General features: G+C 40.1%; 1 protein-coding gene across 3 annotated transcripts in view; it reads right to left on the reverse strand.

The window, feature by feature from the left end:
* The window catches only part of hdac4 (histone deacetylase 4), a 244,530-nt gene that overhangs the window by 69,126 nt on the left and 162,705 nt on the right, over positions 1-12,699 (reverse strand). For all 3 annotated transcript variants that reach the window (XM_030124416.1, XM_030124414.1, XM_030124417.1), the window contains one exon: positions 11,622-11,740. In XM_030124416.1, coding sequence (XP_029980276.1) covers positions 11,622-11,740 — 119 coding nt within the window. The remainder of the gene's footprint in view (positions 1-11,621; positions 11,741-12,699) is intronic.

A 12,699-nucleotide genomic window follows, 5' to 3' on the forward strand; every position in this document is an offset into this window, starting at 1 on the left:
CACTCCGGTGGTGGTAAGCTACATGTGTAGCCACAGCTGCCCTGGGGCAAACTGACAGAAGTGTGGCTTTCAATCCGTGGCCCCTCCAACCACCACCAAACATTCATACACATTCATACACCAGTGTGAGTAGCACTGTATGAGTGGCACTGGTGTATGATGGGTGAAGTGGGTGTCTTGCTCAAGGGCACAACAGCACATGACAGCATATGACTAGGACAGACCAGAATTTGAACTGCTAACCCTCTGGTTACTGGACGACCTGCTCTACCTCCTGAGCCATCCGCCCAGGTCACAGAACACTCTGCCCCTCCTGCTCACTGTTTAATTTTGAGTCTTAACTTTCAATCTTTTCAGAAACTTTGTAACAAAAAAAAAAAAAAAAAAAAAAAAAAAAAACACCCCAAGAGGCAAAAATTGAGAGAAAGGCACATGTAAAGAAAACAGAATTGGTTGAATAGTGTCCGAGAAATCTCGGACGGACCAATGGAAGGATGGTTGGAATTCTGGGTATATCTATATCTATATGGTTTATCTATATGCCAGTATACTGGATGTATAATGAAGTGAAGGGTGTTCATGTGTTCATGTGAAGAAGCTGTGGGTGTGTTCACCTAAGGACACAGTGACTTTGAAGGGTGTTAAAGGGTGTTAATGCCGACTGGGCAAAAGAAGCAGAGTGTGAGCACACACACACCCTTCTAGTGTCAGCTTTACTGCTGACACTGGACTTTTACTGCCCCCCCCCCCCCCCCCCCCCCCACACACACACACACACACACTCACCTTCATTTAACTCTGTCTCTCTCTCTCTCTCTCTCTCTCTTTCTTTCTTTCTTTCTTTCTCTCTCTCTCTCTCTCTCTCTCTCTCTCTCTCCCTGTCTCTCTCTCACCATCTCTCTCTCCCCTCTCTATCCCCAAATCAAATCAAAAACATCTGGCTCAAAATAAAAAACATTAGCTCCAATGTCGCATTAGTTCTCAGTGTCAGCAACACAACTCAAACTTTGTGACACGTTTTCTCTGTGATCATTCTCTACTGTCCAGTCCAGACCAAAGAAAGTTAAACATTATGTGAGACATAAGACAACAACACATGCATACACTGAACTGTGTTTTGTTACTGGTGTCTGAGCCAGAAAACCAAACCAATGGGGAACTACAGGAATGTTGTTGTATCACTGGCATTGGCTCCTACATTGGTACTGGTATTGGCTCAGACTCTGGTACAGGTACTGGCTCCAAAAGCTCTGGCTCCCATGGACTTATGCTGAACTGCTCTATAAATACTATCAGTATAGTATAGTGCGGTATAGTGCAATATAGTGCAGTATAGTATAGTACAGTATAGTAGTATAGTATAGTATAGCATAGCATAGCATAGCATAGTATAGTATAGTATAGTATAGTAGTGTGTATGACAGCTCACTCACATGCCAAGTTGGACTTTCAGAACTTATTTAATTAATTAAGTATATGATGGTTAACAGGTTCCACTGAGTTCAATGAAAAATGACTATTATACTGTATACTTGATGAGGTTTACCATTTTACTGAGTCTCAGCATGGTAAAATATTTTTATAAGCTATGTTTGTTGGATAAAAAAGTCCTGCTGACAATACACATGTCCTCAAATGAGACATGTAAAACACTGCTGCTTTTGTGTTTTCTTAAGCACAGTTAGTTTTTGATATGATTTCTTATCACAGCTGCTCTAGAAAAAAAACAAAAACAAAACAAAACAACAGCCATGCACTCTCACACACACTCATATTAACCAATAAAACTGATTTAAAAAAGTGAAGCTGAGTCCCCATCTCTATCCATCTGAAGACAACCAGATTAAATGTCTGAGCAAGTGATGCTTAATATTTCAGTGAGGAGTCCAGCAGGAAGCAAACTGTCTGATACAAAACATATCGATCAGTTTCTCGTGTGTTTTGACAGATGGGAGTCCCGGCCTGAAAGAGGAATATGGGGGAAGCCGCCCTGCAAAGCAACCAGATTTATGGAAATCAATAAAGCAGTTTGCTGACCTTCATCAGAGGAACTTCCCAGAAATAACAGACATTAGATTGAAACACACACACAAAGACAGACTTATGTAGACACACACACACACACAGTTGGGCAGATCCTTTAACACTAGAACCACATCAACTCTCCTCCTAAACCTGTCCAAGTTAATGCATTGACAGTAACGAGTCTGTGAGTGGATCTCTGTGTGAGTACCAAATCTTTTTGTTAAGTGGATCTTGAGTGAAAGATCTAAGTCGGGATTCCCTCAACTGTCTCTTTTGTGCTCAGACTGTTGGACTCACACATAGATTTGGCTCATTCAGTCCATTTCCTCTCTGCAAATCAACTCATTTCTCTAATTTATTTGACTTTTGGCCTGTAGATTTTTGTGGATGATGCCATTAGGAATATAAATGCGGTGTTTACTGATCCCAGTAAATGGATATGCAGATCTGTGTCATTTTTGAAATTCAGATAAAAGATCTGGGTCATAATTCACCCAGCCTTCCCCATTTTCAATCTGTCTTTCAGCCCAATGGGCAGTTACTAACACACAGAGCACTGTAGAATATTTGGTTTTATTTTACTGACCCTTCACAAAGTCTCAACAAGTTCAGCTAAGCATGTAATGAGTGTTTAAACATAATCAGAGGGATGTTTGCATAGTAGTCAGGTTCTGGAGCTACGTTAGAGTCCTGTTGTCTTGATGGAGGAGATCAATTTCTCAATAGAAGTGGGTGGTACTTTCACTGGAGGAGAACTCAACTAATTGAGGGGCCGTTTACACAGCGTCGGATTCAGTCGACTCCGGGAAGATTTCATCGCGGATTAGCCTTCTGTTAACATGGAAACGGTGCCTAGAGTGCCTGAATCCGGAAACTTTTGATACCAGGGTCCAGGGTGGAACGTTATCGATCCGCTCCGCATTCCAGCTCCGTGTTAACACGAGTCGGAGCGTTCCGGGGTAAAATATGACGTCACCGCATGCGCGCGCAGCCAAGAACCGCCAGTTAACCCACTCCAGGCCAGTTGGTGGCGGTAATGCGCCTCCAAGCTGGTTTGCCAGCCTCTACGACACAATAAAACTGCAGAAAAAGAAGGAACAACCACAACAACAACGGCCGGTTTCAGAACAACATACGTGCTGCTAACTGTGCTCAGCTCGTCTGTCCAGACAAAGAAGTCCTGCGTCTTTGTACGACCACTCGCCATTGTTGTTTGTAAATAGTGTTGTCCGCCTATTCTTCTTCTCATTTAAAGGCTGTCTAAACCGGAAATTGTTTGTGCGCAGGCGCGTGTTTTACCGCCACTGTTTCACTACAGCTCTACATCGCCAGCTACTGGTCTGGCATGGCCACTACAGCGTATTCAGCCGTCCTCGCGGACTCATGTGAACGCAGATCGTTATCATAGCGACCTCGTCTTAACGCGGAATGATTTTATAACGCAAAGGAGAAATCTTTGCGGAATTGGATCTTAGTGTTGCCGTGTAAACGTAGCCTAAAAGAAAGTATATGACTTCCACACAGTGCTCAATAGTAACAATTAGGCCTGTAACGGTACACATACTGAACTGTTTTGGTACGCACCTGTTCGGTTCGGTACACAGCTGTACCGAAACGGCAAGTATGTTGAGAAAAAGAAAAAGGAACAAAGATGTCGTTCAATGTGGAACTTTAAATCTGTGCAAGTTCCACACGGACATATTGAAGGAGTGCACACTGACCCGAAATACGAAATAGCAGCTGCCATAAGGTTAAAAAAAACAACAAATATAATGTCAACCTGGAAGGAAGAGATTGAAGACCCTCCTCCATCATTACAGTCCCCTGTTTGGGATCATTTCAGGTCCCGGTGAAAGACAACAATGAGGAAAGAGACATTGATAAAGACGAACGTGGTTTGCTGCCTATGAACTACGGTAGTTCTCAAACACTTATACTAGCTCTGTCTGTCTCTGTCTCTCTCTCTCTCTCACACACACACACACACACACACACACACTGTATAACAGAAATAGAACCTGGGAGTTGGATGTTGAAAGTATGTAAAGTTTCACTTTCGTTTCACGCCAGCGTTAGTTGCATTAGTTATGGACCACACCCCCACGTATATAACTGCCCCCCCACTCCGCCCCCCAAAAAAATAAAAGATAAAAAAAAAAAATCCCCCCCTTAACAAATCGCACCCTGTGCACACACACACACACACACACACACACACACACACACACACACACACAAAGTGGCCTAAACAGTTTGTTAGTTGCCCTAAAATAAATTATTTGGTTAATATTGTTGTAAATGTTGCTCTTAAGTTTGTTAAAAGAGAATACCAGTTTGTCCTCTTCTTATTGTTACACTTCATGTGGAATTTTTTTGTTATTTTTATGCAGAATGTTAACTGACAGAACTGTGATTGGATTTTTGTTTGTTCAAAACTACCTTTCAGGGAAAAGTGCAGTACTAATGTTTAAAATACATTTAGTAATATTTTATTTATTTTATATTCTATTTGATTTATAGCAGCAGAATTATATTATTCCTGTTTTTCTATATTCTATTGTCTCAAAAAATTGGGGGAAAAATGTTCAAAGATTCATAAATGCATTAAAGGTCCCGTATTATGCTATTTTTCAGTCACGTCATATAGGTCTCAGAAGCCCAAAAACATAGTATTTAAGTTTGTTCGCCCCAAAATCATCCTTTTGTCGGAGTTTCAGCGGTCGAAAAAGTCCCTCTCACCAGCCCTCCTCAGAACAGGCTGTTTCTGGGCCTGCTTCCGGGTACGCAAATGAACGCATCTGTCCACGCCCACTCCCCCTCCCCTCTCTGGGAGAGGACGCGGCTTCCGCTAGCGGTACTACGCGCTAATGTTGACTGTGAAGCCATGGCTCTCTCGTCTACAATACACATGTCTCAGACAGAACGTCTTTCCAAACACTGGCTTTCTTTGCCTTGAGGCGTGATTGAGCCCCGACGGAAAACGGCGGTGTTGTGTCGGGTTCGTGGACCTGACACGGAAAGACACCTGCCGCCACTAATGCAGGCAGCTACTGACAAGCTTGATGCTAACTATACTGATGCCAACCACAAAAGGCCCGTGTTCAAAGTAGTTCTGTTGAATGTCTCTTGATATTATCAGCTCTTGCATGTTAACGGGGACGCAAACGTTAGCAGCAGTAACCGAGCTATGTTAGCTGCCATGCTAACGTTAGATGTACACAACCACCAGCTTATACGTAATGTAGGGTTATGCAGTAAAGATACAAAAAAAATGAGAAGAACTTACATCTCCCACACTTGTACTTGGGTCACGAAGCGTTGGTACTGCGTCCTTCTTGATTCGGAGTCTTTGTGCTAAGCCGGAGCTGTATGGGCCCATGTTCAAAAAACACTCGTCCGTGAAATGCCGGGCACACACATACAAGCGTTTGGGAATGTTGTTTGGTACATGACCATCAAAGATAGAATCCAGCCACTTTTTACGGAGAGGCTCTGAAGTGGGGAGCAAAAATAAACTATCGTGTTGGTGTGTGCAGCCAACAACACCACAACTTGCGTGTCTCGCCTTCGCCATGTTTGTTGTCCAAGAGGTACTTTGCCAGGGCGGGGCTCGCTTTGCCAGGCTGGGGGCACAGTCAGGGGGAGGAGTTAAATCCGCTTATGTCGTCATAAGCGGACCCAACTCAAACTCGGCCGTTTGAGCAGGCATTTTAACAAAATGTGGTGCAGCAAGGCAGGGAGGAAACAGACAGTTTTCAAATTCGAACCTCATAATGAGGCTACTGCAACACACACTACTATAAGAAAACTTTCACAAAGTGAAATTTGCATAATACGGGACCTTTAAAGACATTTTGAGGGGTTTTCTTTCTTCCCGAACCGAACTATAAAAAAAAAAAACAAACCATGGCTTTCAAAACTGAAAACGTAACGAACCGAAAATTTTGTGTACCAATACAGGCCTAGTAACTATATTGATATCTCTAACCATTTCCATTTTATAAGCCATCAAAGTATGGTCCATTATAAGTAGAGACAAATGTTTAAAAATTAAAAAAAATTCAAAAATCTAAATTTCCCAAAACTGTGAACAAAGTTTTTACACATTGTCCCAAGGACGCTACATATAAAATTTTAAATTAATCCAACTAGTAGTTTAATCAGAAAGGATGTTTGAAGACATTGCTAACAAAAACAACAGCAAAGACGATGCCAGACATAGAGCCTTCACAATAGCTCATGGCCTATCAGCTGCTGGGCTATTAAAAATGGTCTATAATATGTATTGGAGTGCTACATTCACAGTGCAGCATTAATTTAATAAATTAAAGCTAAATAAAGCTCCTTCATACATCGTTAAGCACACAAAATCATGCAGACAGTATTTGACTGGATGTCCTTTAGCTTTGATGACTAGGCTTGATATGTCTTGATGTGTCATGAAGGAACAAAAACCCACTGATGTTCAGACCTGGGCATTAAGTTTATTCAGGTTCAGCTGAACTCATTTAATGGACATATAATGTTACTGAACCAAGAACTGACCACCTGAACCAACCCCAGGTCATAACTAGGCACGATGGGTAATCAAGTCATCACTCTGGAACAGGGTCAATCTGGACTCGTCAGACCACATGACCTTAAACATTAAACACAGTCCAGTTTTCATGCTTCTAACGGATGTTTCATCTACTGCATCAGTTAAATGGTTAAAGAACGGAAACTTATCAGTCAGTGCAGTAAATATCCAATGGAAGGATCTGAACTATTGGCTCATTTAAATCCAGGTGGAGACTTTTTTTGGTGAGGCTGTGTACCATATATTAGGTTAAAGCAAAGCAAATCCCATCATATATCTGTGTACAACAGTGTTTGCTACTTTAGCACATAGTTGTTAGCAAAAAAGATGGTTGGATATTATTTGTAAGTTTGTTTTTAACATTTTGACACGATCTTTGTTTATTATAGCTGTGTGTAAATCCGACTGATATTAATCAGCATTTTATCTCAGAGCATGCAGTTCTATCAATCACTATAATATCATAAAATGAAGGAAAAAGGTCGCTACAACTCTAAAACATTATATTAAAATATGCACAATCATCGTATTAAAAAAACATGTCTGCCTCAGTATGCTTGTATGTGTCCATGGCTTTGTGGTCTTTTCTGTATCTGCAGTCAGACATTCAAGCCTTTTCAGTTGTTCTTTTGTGGCTGGTGACTGTTACCAAGGACAAGACCGAGGCCATTCATAGAAGAGTTCAGGTCAGTAAAACTTGTAAAATTTGGGAAAAAACCCCAAAAAAACAAACTAAAAAAAAAAAAAAGAAGAAAAAAAAAACCCCGCAGTTGAAAGCAGTTAAAGCTATGCACCCACATCTGGATAGCTTCTTGTGTTCTGACATGTGTGACAAGGATCCGCATTCTCTGCACTGATGACGCCTGAGTCTCAGCGTGGAATATGTGTCAGAAACAGGGTCAACATGACGAGGAAGTGTCAGACATTTATGCCTAACAGACTTCCTGCTGCAGTGTTCAAAGTGACCCTCTGTTCTCAGAGCCATTATCACTCAGCCTCTCAGACCAGACAAAGGGCCCCTGTTACCATACATCTATGTACTGGATGAGCTGGATCCACAGAGGAAGGATTCTTAACATACATTTAGGATTTACATACACTACCAATGTGGGTCACTGAAGCCAAAAACGTCATGTGTGACATGCAGCTGTCGTCAGAGCAAAACAGAATGAGAGGATCACTGTGTCTGACTTCCTGTTGGATCGTTGATCTGTGTCTAATCTGATCCGTGGCTGCTCACTGAGCCAAAACATCATACTGCAAAATCTCTATCTATCTATCTATCTATCTATCTATCTATCTATCTATCTATCTATCTATCTATCTATCTATCTATCTATCTATCTATCTATCTATCTATCTATCTATCTATCTATCTATCTATCTATCTATCTATCTATCTATCTATCTATCTATCTATCTATCTATTACCTCACAAGAGACACCAGGTCAAACACCTGAAACCACCAAACTCCAATATCACAAAAAATAGGACCAGTGGCATTGTATCTCACCATGTTCTTTCAAAAATCAATAACAAGTTGAATGTGCGAGGTTGTCGGGTTCTGCTCCTATGTTAGAGTCCAGTCGTCTTGATGCAGATCAATCTCCCAACAGAAGTGGGTGGTACTTTCACTGGAGAATAACTCAACAAATTAAATGAAAGTCCACATATGACTTCCAATCAGTGTTCAATAGTAACTATATTGACATTTCTAACCATTTCCATGTTACAAGCCATCAAAATATGAACCATAAGTAAAGGCAAATGTTTAATATTTCAGAAATTCTTCAGAAATACAAAAATGTAAATTTCTCAAAACTGGGGACAAACTTTGTAGACATTGTCCCAAGAAAGCTACATATAAAATTTCAAATGAATCTGACCAGTAGTTTTGTCAGAGAAGATGTCTGAATAAATTGCTGTCAAAGAAGATAAGACAAAGCCAGACACAGCACCTTCACAATAGCTCATGGTCTTTCAGCTGGTGGAGCTAATAATAAACACAGGCTCACTGCCAAGATGTTAACATGTTCTTAACATATGCAGAGTAAACTGCAGGGATTCACTCCTCGATATGTGCATTAAATTCAATTTCATTAAACAACACATAAGACTGTCTTACACTGAACAAGATGAAATTCACTCCTTGCCTGTGTTATTGGGTTGAAGAAACTCTATGATGGAGAGTTTTGCTAATCACAAGTGTTTTCAGAACAACAGTAGATCAAATATATGATTGACAAGTACCGACACTAATAAGATTCCATGAGACCCTGTTGCCCGTTAGTACTGCTATATTATGTATCTGGATATGGAAGCTTGGGAAAGTGGCTGCATTTTTCCATACAACATAAAATGACCACTGTGTTCATATTTAGTCGTCTGATCTGGACTTTTGATTAGGACAGCTGCAGAACAATGGCATGAATTTTCAAGCTCTGCTGCTTTCCTCTCTGGTTTTAGCTCCTGCAGCTTTAAAGTGGCAAATTCCCTAGGAAAACAATTTTATACAATGTGATTTCTTTTTTTTCCTCATAAAGTTGGGATTTTAACCTTGGAATCTCACTGTATTTTCTCCAAATATTACCAGACCTTCCCTGGATTCTTTTGGGGTTTTTTTCTAATCTGTCATGGGTCCCTTTCTGTACTTTCTATCTCCATGACCTATAAAGGTCAAGTTGTGATAATTTGTAAGCACCTGTAGCACTCTGTGAAATTTGATGAGATAGTCCTTGAAAGTTGAAAGTTTTTGCCTCAGGTGATGATCATTGAGTCCATAGAGTTTGGGCGTCGTCAGTGATGCAGCAGCCAAAGTTCCAAAGCAGCTACTGCTGCTTCATGAATAATACTTGACATGCACTTGACGGTAGGACACACAACTCACATCCACAAAGGAGAGCTTAAATATGCTTCCTAAGAAACTTTTCAAAGCCATCCAGAATGCTTCTGTTGAACAGAATCTATGACGTCAGTAAATGACTGTGTTCCTTCACATCCATGTGAATGTCTGTTAAACCTGGCCTACATAAGAGGCTTTTAACATTTTAACCAATTCTAAGATCCACTTGCACCACACACTATAGGTGAATCTACACAGAAAGTCTGATCTCAAGTCTCTACCATGTGTGCAGTTCAGGATATCATTAAGAGTCTTGTGTCCAGAGGAGCAGTGCACCACCTCATGAAACTACTCTGAATGAGGAAATAGTCAACATGGTCAGCATGTGAGAACTAGACACATGACATTTAGTGTCTGTTTTAATCTATCTGGTAGCTTACGTTAGCCTGAAGGGTCATTGTTTGGTAACACTGATAATGTTTCTTATTGTTAACAATCATGGGGCCCTGATCAGTCTGTAAGCAGTTCAAGAGAGTCCTGATTGGATCTGTAATCTCCTCACAATACCAGATAATCTGAGCTGAACACTGGGTTTAATTAGCCTTGAAATGAGAATCCTGATAACTGGAAAAGGCAAAAGGGGCCCAAAATCAGGCCAATTATATTATAATGTGGGACAAACATTACACTTTTGCTCTCTCACTCACAAGTGGAAAAGTAGGTGCTCACTGATACCCTGATACCCTGCCTAGTAAGTGATTCATGTTGAATTTTAAATTAAAGATAATTGTAGACTGGATTAAACTAAATAACTGTCCTTTTTTGGGTAGTTCACTCAAACCAAGACAAACATTATTCTGCCGAAGTTTCAACTTTCAATCTGATCACACTGTGTCTGATGAATCAGATGAATCGTCTTTGAAAAATCGTTCAAATTCAAATTTTCAAAAACTCATAAAAAAATTCAGAAATTGAAATGCAGCCATTAAACTGTGAACTACTAGTGGTAAAGAAAATGTGTGTGACATTTGAAAGAATCAGGTGAATAGTCTTTCAGAAATTGGTTGGACAAATATCTCAGAAGGACAGACAGAAAGACGGATGGGTTTCCTGGTATTGCTATACCCCTCATGGGCAGGCAGGGGTATAAAAAAAAACAGTAATGTGGTCTGCCTAGTGGTGATTTACTGACTTTAATGTAAAGATAGAAAGCCTTAGCAGAAAACTGAACTAGGTATAGATTTCAACAATTCAAAAAGACTGAAAAAAGTACAACTGAACAGTGACTGTTGTAGCAACACTGAGGAAAACAATGGATATGTCAAAAACAGAGTCAAATGTTTGACAAAAATTACACAGCAAAAACTACTAGTCATTTTTTCTTATAGAAAGTATGTAGAAAGTAAGTATTCTTGTCAGTAATGTCACGTTTTTTTAATTCTTATCAAGGAATACTGGGGGCACATGATGTGTCCTCTCTTGATTACAATCATCCTCTCAAAAAACTGGTGAGAACAGGCTTATTCACTAGATGACACTGAGGGACACATCTTCAAACTGCTCTATACAAAGGAGGAAAACAGGGTTGGGGTTGGCAGCCTGGTGAAATTAAATGCTGTGTACAAATCTGAGCACACAAATTACTTTGTCCTCTGCCCATCACGTTGATACATGACATCTTAGACTCACAGAGGTCCCACTGCCTTCCACCTTCATTACATTCAAATGATTCCTGAGCCTTCATGAGACACCTCATATCTTTGTTTTTCAGAATAATTTTGAGACTCTTTAATCCCTGCAGGCTGCACTCAAAAAACTGAAACGTTGACTTTAATTAAATTTATTTTGTCAACAGGTTCCACGTAAATGTATTATGTTAGTTGAAAGCAAAAATGTTAAATTCATCTAAAATTAAGTTAGATGAACTTAACATTTTTGCTTTCAACTAACATAATACATTTACTTGGAACCTGTTGACAAAATAAATTTAATTAAAGTCAACGTTTCAGTTTTTTGAGTGTGACTGCTGGTTCATGTGTCAGACTTTGAAACCCACAGGTACTTTGATTACTAATGCAAAGAAAAACAAAATTAGGCAAACGATGGTTCTATTGAAAAGGGACAGGGATATCAGAAAGAAACAACCTGGACACAACCCAGACACTTTTTTGTACCTGTTTTACGCAGAGGGAAGTCATCTTTTGAGTCGTATGCTCCCAGGATAGGATAGTTGTACGCTGACATGGCTGTTTGGGGAGGAGAGCTCTGGTCCAAAGAACTGTGCTGGGTTTTTCTACACAAATACACAACAGACATCAAACACATTAAAAGTAGAATTCAAAGGCTTTTTCCTTTCAAGGTCAACCCTAAGGAAACAGCTCAGAATCTGGACATCACCGGCAGTGAAATGAACAAAGGCAATGGAGAGAAAGGAGAAACGCAGGAATAACTAAGTGATCTGAGTTGTTCTTATAACTGAATGAATGTGTTATTAACAAGGGAAGAGGGGTGTAGCTAGAGGAGGGAATAAATGAATGAAAGAGGACAAAGAAGAGGATGAAAGTGGAGATGACAGTGACACAACAAAAAGCCCAATGATGACACACACTGGGTTCTCCTCCATCTGTAAAACAGTCAACGGTTTCAACTCCTTCAAATATTTAAACCACAGGAGATGTGCTGTTGTCTTCTCGGTGGATTTGTGTTCAGTATCTTAGCAGAGGTTACTTTGTGTGGAGTTTACATATTCTCCCTGTGTGTGCATAGGTTCTCTGTCTTCCTCCCACTATCCAAACATACGCACTAATAGGTGAATTGATTAATCTATATAGCCCATAGTTGTAAATGTGGGAGTATACATCTGTATAGTCTGTATACAAGTAGTGCAGCAGGTTGGTGTCATGATGTACTCAGAGAGATAAGATACACAGTTAACATGCCAACCGTGAGCCCTACCTAGCACATTAACATACTTAAACAGCCTCATTCATTCATAGTTGTTGGGCTCGATGCAGGATATTTGTTGGGTTGCCTCACCACATGTTATTTCTGAGGCCTTGACCTGAATTAGTGAATTGTTTTGAGATAGTCATGTGTTGTGACTGGCACCAGATCAATAAAAGTCAATTGGACTGAACTATTACTGTATTAGTAAGGCTGGATAAGTGGATAATTTGCTATGTGCAATATTATTAAATATTGTAACGATTGTCATAAAAAACATTTCCCACTTGACACCAGATAATAGTTAAT

The sequence above is a fragment of the Sphaeramia orbicularis genome, chromosome 21 (assembly GCF_902148855.1).
Source record: "Sphaeramia orbicularis chromosome 21, fSphaOr1.1, whole genome shotgun sequence".
Classification (NCBI taxonomy): Eukaryota; Metazoa; Chordata; class Actinopteri; order Kurtiformes; family Apogonidae; genus Sphaeramia; species Sphaeramia orbicularis.